Source organism: Theobroma cacao, chromosome 4, assembly GCF_053813885.1.
Source record: "Theobroma cacao isolate CCN51 chromosome 4, ASM5381388v1, whole genome shotgun sequence".
In the NCBI taxonomy this organism is placed as follows: domain Eukaryota; kingdom Viridiplantae; phylum Streptophyta; class Magnoliopsida; order Malvales; family Malvaceae; genus Theobroma; species Theobroma cacao.
In genome coordinates, this window is record NC_142642.1 from 35,903,851 (window position 1) to 35,922,518 (window position 18,668).

At 33.1% G+C, this 18,668-nt stretch overlaps 3 protein-coding genes across 4 annotated transcripts; 2 read left to right on the forward strand and 1 right to left on the reverse strand.

The window, feature by feature from the left end:
- Positions 1–1,354: 1,354 nt before the first annotated feature.
- LOC18602788 (UPF0481 protein At3g47200-like) lies at positions 1,355–3,511 on the forward strand. 2 transcript variants are annotated; one of them, XM_007034394.3, is made up of 2 exons: positions 1,355–1,746; positions 2,027–3,511. In XM_007034394.3, the coding sequence occupies exon 2, from the start codon at positions 2,042–2,044 to the stop codon at positions 3,317–3,319; it is 1,278 nt and encodes a 425-aa protein (XP_007034456.3). In that variant the 5' UTR covers positions 1,355–1,746; positions 2,027–2,041; the 3' UTR covers positions 3,320–3,511. The 2 variants fall into 2 exon arrangements, with proteins under 2 accessions (XP_007034456.3, XP_017974424.2); XM_018118935.2 differs by having other exon boundaries at positions 2,033–3,511.
- Positions 3,512–4,359: 848 nt separating this feature from the next.
- LOC18602789 (UPF0481 protein At3g47200-like) lies at positions 4,360–11,470 on the forward strand. The gene is made up of 4 exons (XM_088805676.1): positions 4,360–4,549; positions 8,584–8,677; positions 9,735–9,816; positions 9,925–11,470. The coding sequence occupies exon 4, from the start codon at positions 9,951–9,953 to the stop codon at positions 11,205–11,207; it is 1,257 nt and encodes a 418-aa protein (XP_088661802.1). The 5' UTR covers positions 4,360–4,549; positions 8,584–8,677; positions 9,735–9,816; positions 9,925–9,950; the 3' UTR covers positions 11,208–11,470.
- A 2,683-nt stretch (positions 11,471–14,153) lies between these two features.
- Positions 14,154–18,012, reverse strand: KAB1 (potassium channel beta subunit 1). Its single transcript, XM_007034397.3, has 5 exons — positions 17,508–18,012; positions 16,734–16,929; positions 16,050–16,193; positions 15,230–15,394; positions 14,154–14,415 (listed from the first exon to the last, which is right to left on the reverse strand). The coding sequence occupies exons 1-5, from the start codon at positions 17,873–17,875 to the stop codon at positions 14,302–14,304; spliced, it is 987 nt and encodes a 328-aa protein (XP_007034459.3). The 5' UTR covers positions 17,876–18,012; the 3' UTR covers positions 14,154–14,301.
- Between the last annotated feature and the right edge of the window lie 656 nt (positions 18,013–18,668).

The following is an 18,668-nucleotide window of genomic DNA, read 5'->3' on the forward strand; positions in this document are numbered from 1 at the left end:
TTGTAAAAATTATAATTATAATTGATTAAATATGAATTGCATATAATGAAAATAATGGTTTGAAGGAATCTTGGCCATTTATTTTTAGCTTTCACCATTTTTTTTCCATATTTCTATGTAATTTTGTTGTATTTGGTTGGGTTTTTGGGATCAACAGCCACTCAACCTTTTATGGCTTAGTGGGCATCATTTCTGAAATAGATTTTTTTCTCTAATCTTTTTAGCTTTGTGTATTCAATTTATAAACCCCAACAGGAACAAATTCAATTTATTAAATTCAAAACCCCTTTACAATATTTACTTTGATTTTTTTTCCTTATTTCTATGTAATTTTGTTCTAATTGGTTTGGGTTTTTGGGATCAACAGCCACTCAACCTTTTATGGCTTAGTGGGCATCATTTCTGAAAGTGATTTTTTTCTCTAATTTTTTCAGCTTTGTGTACTTAATTTATAAACCCCAACAGGAACAAATTCAATTTATTAAATTCAAAATCCCTTTACAATATTTACATTGATTATGCTTAATATTTTAATATTATATCAATAGACTATGTTTGTCTTCTTTATTATCATAATAATGAAAAAAAATTGATCTAAAAGACTTAAAATCACTAATAAAATTTTGGGCAAGAACTCTTGTACATTCGATATATATATATATAAATATAAAATTTTATAATTTACTTGCAAAACAATTTAACACCGCAACTAAAGCATCCATAGCTTTTCAAAAAAAATTAAAGCATCTATAAAACAAACACTTATATTCGTAAATTAGCATGCAAAAACGAAATTGAATAATAAAGTTAGTAGAAAAACACAACAAATAAAGGAAAAAAGGTTGAAAAAGAAATTATATATCGATAACTAATAATTGACATTTAAATATTTGATTCAATTGTAAAATATATATATCTTAATCAAAAAATCAAAATCAAATTTCCTTTTTACAATGATAATATCTTAACTTTTATATTTATAACTATATGAAATAAAAAGACAACATATGATAGGTCGACACAGTGGCATCTTTGATTTCTTTTTTTTTTTTTAGTACTAAAGGCATTTTTAATATTTTTCTTATATTATTTAAATTTTTTTGACACCTAAATAATGAGGAGGGAAAAAAAATAAGAGATAGAAGACGTATGTGGAAAGAATGAGGCATTTGGAGAGAGAAGAAAAAGAAAACAATAAAAATGGAAATGAGAAAAATATATAACAAAAATTGACCATAAAGGTACAATGAAAATTACACCTTAGCACAAGACACAGACCTATACTAATATTTTTTTATATATAAACAGCTGGTAGTTGACCATTACAATCAACATGAGCTTTGGCATGCCTGGCCTCTGTCGATAGCATAAGTTGAACCTTACCACAAATATATTATTTACAAAAATAAAGCATTTTCTTGTTGTTTTTTTTCCATAAATCATAATCATCTCCCTGTCTCGTCCATAGATGAGGGAGAAAGAGAGAGTTGCAGAGAAAGCAAGATCAGGCGCTGGGTTGAAGGGAAGGGGATAAGACAATTACGTAAAGTTGGAGGAGACTTCAATCTTCTAAGTCAATGGTATTCTTTCCACCTACTCTTTCTCATAGGAAGGCTTACCAAAGAAAACGCGTAGATCATTTCCCTTTGTAGTTCCCTTCAGTTATATTCCACTACAAACACTTCTCTTTCTCATCTCCGAACGGAAACAGAGCACACCAAACTACAACCACACAGATCGCAACAAGTAAGTCTCATGCAATTTTAGATATGAAAAGAAAAAGTTTTTTAGTAATGTTCTCCTTCTTTGGTTCGGTATGAATTTTGTTGGCATAATACTTGAAAAAAAAAACTGTTAAACTATTTAAAAACATTCAACTAATTCAATTCGATTTTTCTGCTTGAGTAACGTAGAGATTATTGATGCGTAGAAAGCTTAATAATTACCCTGTCTCTTGCTTGACATATTTTTAAGGCTTATTTACTAGAAATTCTTGGCAAATTATTGTCAATTTATTTTTTGCAAGTTATAGAAGAAAGTGATGGCAACAGAGAGGGAAGACCCTGTTTCTATTAGCATAGGTGAAATGCTACAGAGTTTATCCCCGTTATCACCGGATTGTTGCATTGCTAGAGTACCAAATTATCTTCGCAAGGCAAATGAACAAGCCTATGAGCCGGAGTTAATTGCAATTGGTCCATACCACCACGCTAAACCTCACTTAAAGGCAATGGAAGAGCATAAGATCCGTTATTTTCAATTGCTTCTTCAAGAAAGAAGGGAGAACGATGTCTCAAGATATGTCATGATAATCAGAAGTTTGGAAGAAAAAGCTCGCAAATGCTATTCGGATCCTTTTGCTCTTGAATCAGATGATTTTGTCAAAATGTTGCTCCTTGATGGTTGCTTCATTGTTCAGCTAATCCGTAAGTTTTCGGAGATAAGATTGAGAGATGAAAGTGACCCTATTTTCAAACTGGTCAGTTTGCGAGGAACCATACGTCGTGATACGTTATTAGTTGAGAATCAACTTCCCCTCTTTGTTCTTTGGGAGTTATATGCTATGATTGAGTACCCGGATCAAAGAACATTCATGGCAATTGTTTTCTCTTTCTTTTGCCATATATTACCTGGTGAAGGATGGCCACAAAATAGTCTAAATTCTATTAGAGTAATCAAGCATCTAGTAGACCTCGTACATGAATGCTGGCATCCTTCACCTTTAGAATTGAAGGCTTATCAAAATTTGAACAAAAATGTTCCCTGGAATTTCATACATTGTGTTACAGAGTTGAAAGAAGCTGGAATAAAGTTCCAAATGAAACGGGGAAATAGCTTGTTTGACTTGAAGTTCGAAAATGGGACAATGAAAATCCCAACCTTAAGAATTTACGACAGCTTGGAAGGCACCCTTCGAAATCTCATCGCTTTTGAGCAGTTTTCTTCACACAGAGGCCTAAATCACGTCACTGATTATGTACTACTTTTCCACTGCCTTGTCAATTCTACAAAAGATGTGGAAATCCTCCGTCAAAGTGGAATTATTGAGAACATGTTAGGTGATGATGAAGAGGTTGCTAGAATGCTTAACAGGCTTGGTGTGTCTGTCTTTTTCTCCCCTGACAACTTCTATTACTCTGAGCTATTCAACAAAGTCAATAAGTATTGCGATCGACGTTGGAACAAATGGATTGCAAACTTGAAGCATAATTATTTGAACAGTCCATGGGCACTTATCTCCTTCCTTGCTGCTGTTGTGCTGCTCCTTCTTACACTGGTGCAAACTATTTTTTCAGTTCTCTCTTTCTATAGTAAATAAATGCCAAATCCTTCTTACCCTTGAATCCTCCCTTGCCCCTTTTGATTTTACCTTCAATCCTACTGAGCCCTTGAAAAGTTCTTCTCAGGTAGCTGTGAATAGTCACTTGTTTCATCTGTACTTTCATTTATGTTAACAGATTTATTTGCATCCTGAAAAATGAAGTATGTTTTTCACCCTCTTATGCAGAAACTGCTGCGAGCACTAAAAATACTTAACTAAATATACTTCATTTTGCGAAGATATATATGTGGATTTTACTTTAATGAATTGGTTAAGTGAGGATATCATTAATTTAATAAACAATTGATTATCCACTTACTTAACAAATTATCTATTTTATTTAAATAATTTTACACCATATATATATGCTGGATGTACTACATGTATTAGTTACAAAAATAAACTTTTTTGCTTTTTGTTTTCCTTAGTAATCATCGCCCTGTCTGAGCAATAAGTGAAAGAGAAAGAGAAAGAGAGAGTTCAGAAAAAACAAGATCAGGCGTTGGGTTGGAAGGAAACTATGTTTTCTTAGTAATGGAACCCCTGCCCTGGAAACTAGTCCCTCAAAGCTTTCTGGCATAGAACAAGTTGGAGAGGAGGAATTTGAATGTAAATTTTTGTATCCAAATCATTTTCATTTTTCCTTTGGGAAAAATGATAAATATAGTAGTGACTAAATGTAACTTAGGAAAATGACTTCTAGGTATGTTATTAATATGTTCGTATAAAAGTAAAACCAAAGAAAGTTGCTTGTACTGTATTTAATTATACTCAGTTCTTCTGAATCTCCTACGTAGCTCCGATATGTAATTGGGCCTATGTTGCTCTATTAATTTTGGTTGGGCTGCCTCTCTTGGTTTTCGTTGTTGACCTTGTTTGTTTTGCAATGTCTAAAAACCAATTCCCTTTTCCCGTTTATGGTAACTTACTTTTTCACTTTTTTTCTTAATTGTAAATTCAGGCTGTAATTTATTTTTGTTGTATTATAATAAATTGCAAATAAAGAAGGGGATAAGACTATTAGGGAAAGTTGGAGGAGACTTCAATCTTCTAAGCCAATGGTATTCTTACCACCAACTCTTTCTCATAGGAAGGCTTACCAAAGAAGACGCGTAGATCAGTTCCCTTTGTAGTTCCCTTCAGTTATGTTCCACTACAAACATTTCTCTTTCTCATCTCCAAACAGATACAGAGCACACCAAACTACATCCACACAGATCACAAGAAGTAAGTCTCATGCAATTTTAGGTATGAAAAGAAAAAGTTTTTTAGCAATGTTCTCCTTCTTTGATTCGGAATGAATTTTGTTGGCATAATACTTGAAAAAAAAAACTCTTAAACTATTTAAAAACATTCAATTAATTCAATTCGATTTTTCTGTTTGAGTAACGTAGAGATTATTGATGCATATAAAGCTTAATAATTATCCCTGTCTCTTTATTGATATATTTTTAAGGCTTATTTACTAGAAATTCTTGGCAAATTATTTTTATTAATGCATATAAATCAATATATTTAGTCATTTTATATTATTTTATGTTAACGTATTATAAGTTATTTATCTAAATTTGACTTCAAGTATAAAATTTTTTTCAAAATTCTTTTTTATAGAAGAAGTATTCAAACTTAATTTTTGTAAAAAATATAAATTAATTTACATATTCTAAAATTAAATAATCAAGTAAGGAACTATTTATATATATTTTTTAATATCATAAACCTTTTACATTTAAATATTTAACTTATTAATAAGCATATCAATAATCTACTTAAAGATTTATATTTTTTAAATATTTTTTTAATTTAGTCTTTCAACATCTTAATTTTATTCAATTTAGTCTCTATGTTATATATTTTTATTCAATTTAGTCTTTATGAGGTGACAGAATTTTTTTTTTGTCACGTGGTACTAACATGTCAGCATGTTAGTGCCAAGTCAGCACTGTCACATGGCATTGCCACGTCATCATCGACGTGCCATGTGGCATGCCATGCCATCACCTCAAACGCTACGTTGTCAAAATGTAACATGTCAATACTAATGTCATCACTGACACCATCCTTTAACGGCAAAATTGATACCGTTAGGGTAAATGATTAAATTGATGTTATTCTCAAAATCAATAGATTAAATTACTTTGATTTTGAGTATATGGATTAAATTAAACGAAATTGAAAAATACAAAGACTAGAGGGGTTTTTTGACCATATATTAAATAAATGCCAATTCGTGCATGTAATCTCTATTTACTTAATAATGGAACCTCTGCCCTGGAAACAAGTCCCTCAAAGCCTTTTGGCATAGATAAATTTGGTTTGCTTTATTACCAAATTGGAAGAGGAATTTGGATATAAATTTTTGCATCCAAATGCGTTTTATTTTTATTTTTGAGAAAAATGATAAATATAGTAGTAACTAAATGGAACTTAGAAAAATGACGACTAGGTATGTTATTAATAAGGTCATATAAAGGTAAAACCAAAAAAAGTTGCTTATACTCTATTTAATTATACTATGTTTTTCTGAATCTCCTAGGTAGCTCCGGAATATATAATTGGGCCTAGTACTATGTTGCTCCATTAATTTTGATTGGGCTGCTTCTGTTGTTGTTCATGTTGACCTTGGTTATTTTGCAATACTTGTAAACCAAATCTCTGTTCCAACTTATTGTAACTTACTTTTGCACCTTTTCTCTTTAATTGTAAATTCAGGCCGTAATTTATTTTTCTTGTATTATAGCAAATTGTAAATAATAAAGCTAGACCTTATATATGTATTCAAATATTTGACTTATTGGTTAATGCATAATCTCTTTAAAAAATAGTAAGGTTTATATATATAGTTAAATGTTATATTAAACTCAATTTTATAATTTTTTCAAATTTTAATATAAAAATGTTAAAATCAAAATATTTTTGTTGATTTTTATATCAAAATAAAAATATAAATACTCTGGATCAAAATGAATATATTAAAGAGTAACGAAATTTATATTAGTATTAGATTTCTACTCCACTCTCTAGTCAGTATCGATACAGTGGATACTACTTTTGAGCTGTTTTCATTTAAAGAAAATTGTGAGAAATGATCTTTCTTAATAAAGACATTTTAAAAGTAATCATTAAAATAAATTTAATTATTTTTAGTCATATTTAGTCATAACTTTATGAATATACTCTTTAAACTATATCAAATAAATTAAATCATTCATCACAAATTTTTTTCATTTCTCCCAATTTGTGCTTTGAATTTCTCTCTCACCAGCCCAGTCTCTCAAATTTTATCGATTTCTTTGTTCGGCATTCGTCTGCTATGTTTTCGATTTCTCTCTCCCGCGTTTTCAGATTTCTCTTTCTTATGCTTTTAAGACACCAAGCAATGATTTTAACGTGCTTGGGTGGGTGACTGTTTGAAAAATTCTATTTTTAGGTATTTTAGATAAAACTAAAATGGTAGAAATAATTACAAATGTATGAAATAGTTTTTAATTGAATCAATTCGGGACCTAGATATCAATAAACTCAAAATTTTGAAATTTATAAATTTAGGTTTTCAAAGAATTTTTTTTTATTTTTAGTCAAAATAGGTGTTTTAGATAAAAAAACATTTGTATTTTGATTTATGAAAACATGTTAAAAACACTTTAATTTGTGTCAAATTGTCAAAAAAAAAAAAAAAAAAGTTGAGAGGATTTGAAGTTTTGGTTCGTAAGTAACAACAACATTTTAGGCATTAAAGTGTAATAAAATGTTTTTGAATAAGTCGTGTAACAACAATATTTTTTTTCAATATGACATGTAATAACTTTTTTTAATCATGACGTGTAACATGTTTTTATACATGACGTGTAACAACAGTATTTTTTTCAACATGATGTGTAACAATCTAACCATGGCTTGTCACAGGTTTTTGTACATGATTTATCACATATTTTTGTACATGATGTGTAACAAGTTAACCATGGTTTGTCACATATTTTTTTATATAGCTTGTAACACGTTAACCATGGCTTGTCACAGACTTTTGTATATGACGTGTAACACGCTAACCATGACTTGTCACAGGTTCTTATATATGACGTGTCACAAGTTTTTGTACATGACGTGTAACACGCTAACTATGGCTTATCACAGGTTTTTATACATGGTGTGTCACAGGTTTTTGTACATAACGTGTAATACGCTAATTATGGGTTGTCACAAGTTTTTATACATGACGTGTAACATCATAACGTGTAACTTCATTAAAAGTAATTTTGTCAAACTTAATTAAAAATAGTTAACATTATAAAGAGGATTATTTTTAAAAATATTTTATTTTTAAAGACTATTTTTTAAAATGTCCCTTTCTTTTATTTGTTCTTTAGATGCAGGAGTAGGATTTTATCGAATCTTATTTGTTGTCAATTCTTTTTTGAGCAAGTTGAGATTTTGTAAATGTACAGTTTTTTATCCATGCTAGTCCTTTGATGTCAGTAATAGAATTAGAATTTTATAGTTGAAAAGCGAAAATAAAAAAATTAATATTTATAAAAACGAAATTATAAAATTTTTAAAACAGTAGAGGTAAAAGAATAAAATTAAAACAAAAGAAAAATTTTAAAATTTTAAAACTCTGGGGATAGGGACACTACTTGGCCCTATTCCCTCTACCTCTGCTTCATGCCAGGCAAAGTTTTCTGTCAAATACGTAAAAGATTTGGTATGACATAGCGGCAATGGAAGAGTAAAATTATTTTTTTTTTAATTTGAAAAAGAGAAATTCGAATTTTATTTTTTAAATAATTATATATCAATTAATAAATTAAATATTTGAGTGTAAAGTTATACCTTTTAAAAAATAGAAATTTTTATTCTAAATACGACTTACTATTTATGGTATAATTGACGCTGAGAAAGGCTAAATGTGATCACCAACACATAAATAGGCAAAGCACGTATGGTAAAAAATAATAAAAATGTGTTGCGGAAAGATCATTGAAAGACTAGATGTTAGAACATTTATTACACGAAAAAAGAAGTTGGTGCCACATTAAATTCAGTGAATGGGACACGAGTACCGCTTGAAATTTCGGACGGAATATCCAAGCATCCATAGTTTGAAAGGAATAATCCGACGCGCTTGTTAGCGTTGTTTCAAGTCAATAATGTAGTAACCAGTCATTGACCATTTTTTCCTCTACCCTGCTAGTACTTCTATTTTCAGCTAACTCATCACCTGTCCCCTATCACATTCTCTTTCCCACCGGAAAAATTCATAGGAAACGAAAGCTGGATTGTGGTTGCTTTATTTTGCACCAATTTTTTCAGTCTTTCCAGGGGATCCAAGTAAAACCATATGCAGGCGTGGAGCAGGTAATTCTCATGCATTTGTTGAATTTCTTTTAGATGTCCATTTTTGGTCAATATGAAAACTGCATGTCAGTGGAGGATTTATGCTTATCTTAATTATAAGTATAAACTTTAATGTTGTCAAATATTGAAAATGTTTTTCTTTTGTGCAAACCGGTAAAACATTTACTACTGTATCAAACGGAAGACTTCGTACAGGTTTATTCTCCTATTATTTTACTCTGCTCTCAAATTCCAAGGGTTTTCTTTTCCTTCTCCGTATATCGATTTTGATGAGCATTGTTTATATTTGAATGCGTTTTGTTTATTTTCTTGTGTGGGAAGTAATTAATAATGTTTTTTTATTTGGATAATTGAAGATTTAATTTCAATATTCAAAGAACAAGCTGGGAGATCTCCTAAAAACAACGGCTAACTAACAAATTATAGAAGAGTTATATGCCCCAGTTTATACAACGAGTAATAGTGGCTGACAACATCAGTAACTTGTAAAATCTGTTGTTAAACAGATTTGGAGTATTCACAGGAGAAAAATAAATGATTCCTGCGTTCTTCTTCTTCATTGCTGAGAAAGCAAGTAGTTGATTGAACTGGAACACCCCAAGTTTGAAGTCTGGAAAGAGTGCTTAGTCGGTCCAGAATAGCTAACCAAGCTACCATAGAGAATTTAGGTATATGCAGAGGGAAATAAGTAATTAATAATGTTTTTAGCTTATGTACCATCTTCTACTCGGAGGTAATTATGTAGTTTAAGAGACTATTTACAGGTTGCTTCTTCTTATTGGAATCACTATGTATATTTATATTTTCATTTTTTATTGTTTTATCTCCATGAGCTAATGCTTGCAGATTGTACTAGCAGTAGTTTTATTGACAGAAATTGTACAATAAAAAGTGTCTGTTAAGCTGCAATTGACCAAATACTAACATCTTATCTTGAAGTTAACTGGAAAAGAAATTTAAGAAAAGAGTTGCTATCTTTTAAATTTATTGATTATTGTGAATTTAATCTTAATGGGACTCCTGCGATGGAGGATTCAAATTTGATTCCTTATTGCAGCATTGAGCATCTGGGGTGTTAGAAGAAGAAGAAGAACAGGGGAGCCAAGTTAACAATTTTCAACTTAGTCTCAATTGCTCTTGTGGGTGATATGCCTTTCACTTTTTTTTTTTTTTTGGCTTGAATTAATCCTTTATCTTTGACAGTTTTGTGACATGAATTAATTCTTGGCATCTTTTCTGTGACACAGTTTTCTGCAATTTATAGGAGAAAGTGATGGAAGCAGAAAGAGTTGACCCAGTTGCTGTCCGCATAGGTCAAAAGTTGCAGGCTATTTCCCCAATATCATCAGACTGTTGCATTTTCAAAGTTCCTAATTATCTTCGCAAGGTAAATGAAAAGGCATATGAACCTGAAGTAGTTGCAATTGGTCCTTTCCACCGTGGTAAAGATCACTTAAAACCAATGGAGGAACGTAAAATTCGGTTTCTCCAATTGATTCTTCAAGAAAGAGGGGAGAATGATATCACCAAATATGTTGTAGTGATGAGAGAATTAGAAGAAAGAGCTAGAAAATGCTATGCAGAACCTGTAAGTCTCGACTCAGATGGTTTTGTGGAAATGATGCTCCTTGATGGTTGCCTTATAATTCAGCTAATACGCAAGTCTGCTAGGACCACATCGATTGATGACCCTATTTTTAAGATGAGTGGTTTCCATGGTATCTTATGCCGTGATATGTTATTGATCGAAAATCAACTTCCCCTTTTTGTTCTTTGGGAGTTGTTCTGTGTAATTGCGGTTCCTAGAGAAGACAGATTCATAGACGATATCATAAAGTTCTTCACTGTTGTATTACCAGGTAAAGGGTGTATCAGAAAAAGCTTAAGATCCATTACAGAGAACAAGCATCTGCTAGGCTTGATATATGATTGTTGGCATCCTTCTGCTTTTGAAATGGAGGTCAAGACCAAAACGATTGAGTGCAGCTTCATGCATTGTGCCACAGAGCTCAAGGAAGCTGGCATCCGGTTCAAAAAAGTTGAAGGAAGAAGCATTTTTGATATAAAGTTTGAAAATGGGACTATGAAGATCCCAACCTTGGAAATTGATGACGATACAGAATGGTTTCTCCGGAATGTTATTGCCTATGAGCAGTTTTTTTCAGGGAGCAGTTTAAATCATGTCACTGACTACATGAACTTCATGGACTGCCTTATCAACTCTCGAAAAGATGTGGAAATACTTCGTCAGCGTGGAATTGTTAAGAACTGGTTAGGTGATGATGAAGTGATTGCCACCATGTTTAATAGGCTTGGTGACTCTGTTACCATCCCCGCGTTCTCCCTCTACTCTGAAGTTTTCAACAATGTCAACATGTATTGCAGTGGACGCTGGAACAAACGGTTTGCAAACTTGAAGCACAACTATTTTAACAGTCCTTGGGCATTTTTATCCTTTCTTGCTGCTGTCTTGTTCCTTCTACTTACTATGGTGCAAGCTGTATTTTCAGTTCTCTCTTATGTCAAGTAACTGCCAACTCATACATGTATTCTGTTTTCGCTTAATAATTGAGTCCCTACATCCAAGCAGAAGCTTGGAAGCTTTCAAAGGACAAGCTTCCTAAAGTTAACTGGCAACGAAAATCTGGCTTCCGCACTCGATTCTGGGGCACTTTCTCATAGCTTGTTTGGTAATGCTTAATAGAGTTTCTATACATTGAGGAAGCTGTAACAATTGGGATTTCTTACTGTTAATATCTCGTCTTCTACCTTATGAAATCATCATGTTTTTTATGGAAGTCTGACACATGATACTCATAGCTTCTTCCAAAAGTAAACAAATTTGAATGCAGAGTTTCCCTGGGCAAATTTATAGATGCTTCAAAGATAAATGTTTCTGTTTTCTCCCAACACTTGCCTGTTATCACATTCTGTCAATTACAATCACATCTTGTACAGAAAAGAATCAGACAATATTTGATCTTTCTAGAAACTCTAATTATGTTTCATCATATAGTTGAAAGATATTAAATCTCGACTTAATTTCTCATCAAATGTGATTGATAAGGTTCTTAGCAGAATCCTTTCTTAACTTGAGCTAAAAGAAAACAAGAATGCTTTCTTAAAGCAGGGCTTAGGTTAGAGGTTTAGGTTCATTAGACTTAATTCTGCCAATGATAAATTAATATAATATGCACAATGTCTATATATTCTCATCAAGCATTTTGCCTGAACATATGACGTCGGGGCGTTGTAAATACACCTGGGCGTTGTAAAAGACACTAATCGTGATGAGGTTGAAAATCTTATTAAAGTGAAAAATAGCCAAAATTAGGTTGAAAATCCTATTAAAGTGAAAAATAGCCAAAATTTCACTTTGATTGGCTAGGTCAAAGATATTAAAACCTCTTACTCTTTAAAAAGAGCCTAGAGAAATAAACACTCCTGCTTAAAAAAATATTATTTATTAACTCTCATATTTGAATGTCTCATAACTAAGCCTAAGGGTCCTATTTATAGTATTATAGGCTCAAATCCTAATAAAACTCTATTTCTAGTTGTTTAATACAATTAGAATAATTAATAAAAAATTTAAATGAAATAGGTGTTCTATTCTTAAATAGAACATGACTATCTTAATCAAATACTAATTCTTAAAAGTATTAAAATAAAAATAAGAAAAGAATCCTAATCTAAATAAAATAAAAAAAATAAATCCTAAATCAACTAAATTAGTAAAAAACTAAATTTAATAAAATATAATCCTAAACGTTCTTGCGTCAACATACATTTTTACAAGAACAGGAAATTAGCCATCAGGCTCAAGTTGTTTGGTTGAACCACCTTTCAATTGCAAATGGAGGATGTGGCAGAGCTTCTTCACTTTAGGCTACTGATTTGAAGATGGAATATTCTTATCTCAACAAAATTGCCAATAATGGTAACTCTTTTTTAGCTTTGTATATGGGGTATTTGGTGTCAATCTAATTATTAGCTCAAGCCTTAACTTCCAGTTTGTACAACAAGAAAGCAACAAGAGGAGGAAAATGCAGACATGCACACTTGCCAACTTGCAGAATTGATAACTATTTGCACCTTATGGGATTACTCCTTCAACTCTTCCTTTTTCTCCGTTTCCTATTCCTCCTCATATCACTCTTGAGCTGACCTGTCTTTAGAGAAATTGTGCAGGGTTGTCAAAGAGAGACGCCATATCAGGCTGTACTTTGGGCTTGAGTTGGAAGGTAGGAGATTGCGAAGCACTGAAAGCTTCAGTTCTGGCAATTTGTTTAGAGCTTAAGAGAACCAAGCGGTAGAGCTGACTATATTCTTCAGGGCCAACTGCCCAAGTAGGCAGCTGGGAATAGATGGGAGTAACCTATCATCTATTTTTAATTTATTACTGCCTTTCTTGTTTTTGCTTGATATGAACTACATACAAGGAATGTGGATAACGATACCTTACGTTCATCAAGGATTTCAATTTGAATCAAAATATACGCATGCTTAATTGCTAACTATTCCTTTGTTCACTTACATTGCTGATGACAGTAAGCAAATTATGAGAACTTTGGAATATGAAGTTCTCAAGGACTCGGATTAGGATCTGCTTCATGTCTTCATTGCCAGACCATTTTAGGCTTTTGTTGGTATGATAAATGGAGAATTAAAGATTTTGGAAATCAGGACAGATTGATAATGGGCAGGGAAATGAAACTGTACACGACCCCCCTGTCAAACCGCTGTAACTGATACTAATAGCTCGGGCCTCATAGATACTCAGCAATATGCAATAATTTGATATTAATAACCGCATTGAAGCAATGAGATCCGCAATCGTAGAGTCATAATTCATGGCAATTATCTTGAACAACAAGAGGCTAACTTGGGCCATCCTTCCATAGTTGCTTTCAAAAAACAACCATCCAAGCGATTTCTTTGATTCCTGCAACTTTGTTCGCGTGCCTAGGACTTAAACGAATTGCCCCCTTGAAGAGCTTCTCCCCCTACTTATGTTCCAAATATTCAGTGATCTTGTATCCTCTTAGATTGAAACATAAACGCCTTCCTGTTGTTAAACAGGATGTAAAAATTGCAATTTCCCTACAGTGTGCGTTAAGCAACCTTCTGAATAAGCTTTATCAGCTTTAAGTTCTTGTCGGAAATGCATGCATACTTGCATAGCAGTTAAAAGTTTTGACTCCATTCAAATTGAAGAGAGTATCAGCAGAGGTAACATCTAGGTCACACAGGCAAGGGAGAGAATCATTATCTACGCCAATGTCATTCCAACCAAGGCAAATACTAGAAAATTGACAAAAAATGCATTCTCATTAACACGGTATTCCGAACCATATGCATTAACAATCCACCACTAATCACAACCAGTTCCAAACTTGATCTATATCCCAATTCACTTTTTTTTTTTTGGACCCTTTTCCCCGCAATAAGGGTGTCATACACATGGAAGTTCAGATGTCCAAGTACCAAAAATAGGAAACCAAATAAACATCAAGTACACAAATAGATAACAGAATGATGCATAACCTTGCTCTAAAAGAATGCTATGCAAAGGACAATATGCCAATGTGCGATAACCCGAGAAGCCGACAAGCATCCTGCATCTACCTATATGAATCTGGACGCTTTGGCTTGCTTTGAACAACAGCCTCAATCTTCTCCATAACAGCAGGCGTCAGTAATGGGACTACATCAAGTGCCTTCATGTTCTCTTGAATCTGTATGGGGAGAAAGAAAAAGCTATTGTTAAGTTGCATTTATAGTATTAGCAGTAGTAGTTGAGGAAATAATCAAAATCCTATTGCCACACTTTTATAAACCAAGCAACCATTAAGAAGTAAACGCAAGTGAATTTCCGTGAGAAAAAGTTATTGTTCAATTTACTCTTAGTAACAATAAAGACTTTGCTGTCACCCTTTTTGCAGCCAGACAAACATCAAGAACAACAAATTAGAGGGGGGTGTGAAGGGTACTAATATGCAAAAATAATGATGCACTTCCAAGCACTATAGGCTCCTTTGGACTAAAAAAGACAGTTCACCAATTATATTAGCCAATTAATCATCTTTTAGAGCACAGACATTAATCAGATATACATTACCTGCACATTCAATTACATGTTATCTTTAAATCACACAAACAGTACCATGCAGAAATTATTAGGCCGTAATTTTTATTCTCTTCAAGTTAATGAACCTTTTTACTTTCAATGTCTTCCATACTAAGAACAGTCAACAGTATAAATTTCAATTAACAATGTTACTGATTTCTAGGCTGCACTCTTCACCTTCTCAAGGGCATAGACTCCAACCTTCAACTTCACCAATGTCACTGATTTTTCATAATCATCTAGTGTCTTCCTCTTATACCAAAAATAAATAGACATGTTCATGTGCATGCATGTGTACTAAATAGCCATTAGGGCAAAAAAATGAGTTTACCATTTCCTCATGAAGCTTATCAAGCACAGCAAAGCAAAGCATTGGATCCATAGAGTGATCCATAATATGAAACATGAGATACTTTACAAACCTGAGATTCCTTTGTAGCACCAGTAATAACTGATGATACATTAGGGTTTGCAGCACACCATGCAATTGCAAGTTGAGCCAAAGGTACACCTAGTTCATCTGCAATTGGCTTCAGTCCATTGACTTTCTTCAGCACATCATCAACTAGTGATCGGTTAGCAAGATTCTACACATGAAAAAAAAATGTAGTTTAGAGTTTACCAAGGAAAGAGGGAGAAGGGCGTTAAATTAGAGGAACTAAGCAGGTTTGAAGAATTTTCTAAGGTTAAAGTAATCCCACAAAAATGATGAAGAAGAAAGAGGCTGCATTATTAATCATTATCCAACAATACTTGCATTCAAACTAAGTTGTGGGAGTTTCACATTCTTCTCTGGAGATGCTAGATTGTATACGTTAAGCAGTGCAATATATGAAAAGATAAGTTAATCTCACATTTATCCCAAAAAATAAAAAAGAAAAAAGAAAAGAAAAGCTAAGTTTGTCTGAATGTCATATTCTTGGTACAACTATCACTATAAACAACAGATTTGAAGACATATACATTCATCAGAAATGATATTTGCTGCATTGATGCTCAAACAATATGCGAGATCCATGAGGAAGCACTAAAAATAATCAAACATTACCCAAAATCAACGTTGTTAAAAAGAGTTCCATCAGCAAATTTCTACTAAAACTTCAGAAAATAAGGAAAAGGGAACCTAGACAACTGAGAATTTTCTTCAATTGCAATTGAAACAAACAGATAAAAAAACAGGGCAAAAGCAGACACTGATTTATAGGGGCAACAATAAGAAATCAAACTTGAAGTAATTCTTACTTTGAAATTATCTAATGCAAACCGACTATCAGCTGGTATACTTCCTTTGCTGTACTTTCCTGTAAGCACTCCAGATGCAAGTGGACTCCATGTGGTAAGCCCTAGGCCATAGTTGGTGTACAGAGGAAGGTACTCAGATTCAACCTGCATCCATATAGAAATGAAAAACCAATCCATAGAGGCTTGAAGAAGAGTCAGGAACAAATTCATTCCCAATAAACCCCAACAGTTGTAAAAGCCCTGAACATAACCAAAGCAAGGATAGCTATGCAAGGGCAAGTCCAGGAACTGAGTTGTCAAGTCATGAAGTGTTCCTTTACTTATTCTTTGAATGTTCAGGATGCAAGACCATAATTCTCCTCCACCATTTGGTTACTCATGCAAAAGCCATTCAGATAAGAAAGACCTTTTCTAGACTATAAAGACTTATGTGTCGTAGGGTCATGAAGCATTTAGCATTGTCATTAACCTTTGTATTTTGCAAGATGATAATTGATAGCAATGCATCTACAATAAGCAATTAGTTTTTTCTACGAATATCTTCTCATTTCAACTTTCATATGGCACAAACCCAAGAATAATGCGAATTCTTTTAAAAAAACATGTATATAATTGCCAAAATAAAATTCACATAAAATTAGAAGGCAGAAATATGTGTCCTGGGTGTTCCTTCTAACCACTTACCTTGTGCCTAGTCAATAAATTATACTCAGGCTGCTCCACTATTGGCCCCACCAAGTCCAACCTCTCTGCTATTCCCCATGCTTCAGTAACTTGTTGTGCTGACCACTCACTTGTCCCCCAGTAAAATGCCCAACCCTTATCGATGACATAATTTATAGCCCTCACCGTCTCTTCAATAGGAGTACTTGAGTCTGGCCTGTAACACAGATGACATCGCTGAACTCAATGAGCTTCTCAAGGAAGACTTCCTGAACTTAAATTCCACCAAACAAACCACTGAAATTATACTGACTGAAACAAGAATTCCATCCATGATAACTCATGAAAGAGCCTTACACACATAAATTACATTCTCCAGATGTAAAACACAGAACTTATCCAATAAGACTATTACCCAATAACGCATACTATTAAAATTCCTCCACAAAGAAAGTACGCTAATAAGCACAAGAATACTTGATATCAATTGTCCTCAAACGTTCAAAAAACAAAAACCTTCAATAAGAATTAAAGAAAACTAATACACAATCCAAAAATTCGTGTAAAAAAAAGAATCATGTGACTTCCAATCACAACTAAAAACCCAAAAAACAAGAGCTAGCAGCAAATCAGATCCCCAAAAAAGACACATTTTTATCAAATGAATTGATGTAATAAAAGAAACATCAAATCAAGCAACAGAAACAGAAACCCATATCAGATGTCAGGCTCAAAAAAAAATAAAACAAAATTAAAAACAATTAAAAAAAAAGATCGATCTTTAAATGAACCCACCTATGACAATAGATCACATCAACATAATCCATATCAAGCCTTTTCAACGACGCCTTAGTTCCTTCCACAATATGCTTCCTCGACAAACCCTTATCATTAGGCCCCGGTCCACCCCAAAAGATCTTGGTCGAAACCACGATATCCGAGCGTTTCCATCCCAACTCCCTAATAGCCTGACCCATGATCTCCTCAGCACGGCCATTGGCATAAACCTCGGCGTTGTCGAAAAAGTTGACCCCGTTGTCTTTACAACACTGAAGGAGTGACTTTGCTTCTTTAACATCGAGTTGGTTACCGAAACTGACCCAGGCTCCGTAGGAGAGTTGGCTTACTCTTAAACCTGATCTGCCGAGGTTCTTGTACTGCATTCTTTTTTTTTTTTTTTCTGGGTTTTTTTAGGAGAAGAGTGGAGAAGGCAGTGGTAAGTGAAACTGAAAAAGAAGCGTTTGAGACCGATGGCGAAATGTTTGAGAAGTTACCGATGAACAAGCAACGTGGGAGTACGAGAAACAGGACAAGTATATAAGGTCAATTAATGTTTGAGTTTACCTGTCTGTCCTTGTATTTTGCTCCATATTTCTATCTTTCTTTGTCTTGCCATATCTGTTAAATACTTTGGATACTTGTATGTTCCATATGTCATTCTTGGGTTTGACTTGTTTTTCCTTTTTCTTAATATTTATAAATTAAATGAATTTCCCCATCAAAAATATTAATCAAGACTTATATGTTTAAAATTGGATGATCCACATATTATCTTTAATTCTTTTAATCCAAATGCACCCTGAATTAGTAAATTTCATCAATCACTCTCAGGGTTGTAGGATGGTTATGGAAGCAGAGGAGTGGAGCCCGGGAAAGGCCATTGAAATGTTTGTCACGTGGGTTTGTGTGAGGTGTTATCCTGTAAGACTGACTTGTCAAGTTTGGCTTTTCTCTAGAGTTATTTTAGGTTTAATCTGAATCCTCAATATTATTATGTTGCTAACTTATACTATATGTAAATAAATATAAATTAAATTATAAAGTAATGATTTCTTTGCATAAAAGGTCTTATACACATGTGTTGAGTGTATGGTGGAGCTTAGATTAGATGATGCAGTAAGGAATCAAAACTGTTGTTGTTATGCTGATGAGTTTGACTTTAGAGTCATACTGAGC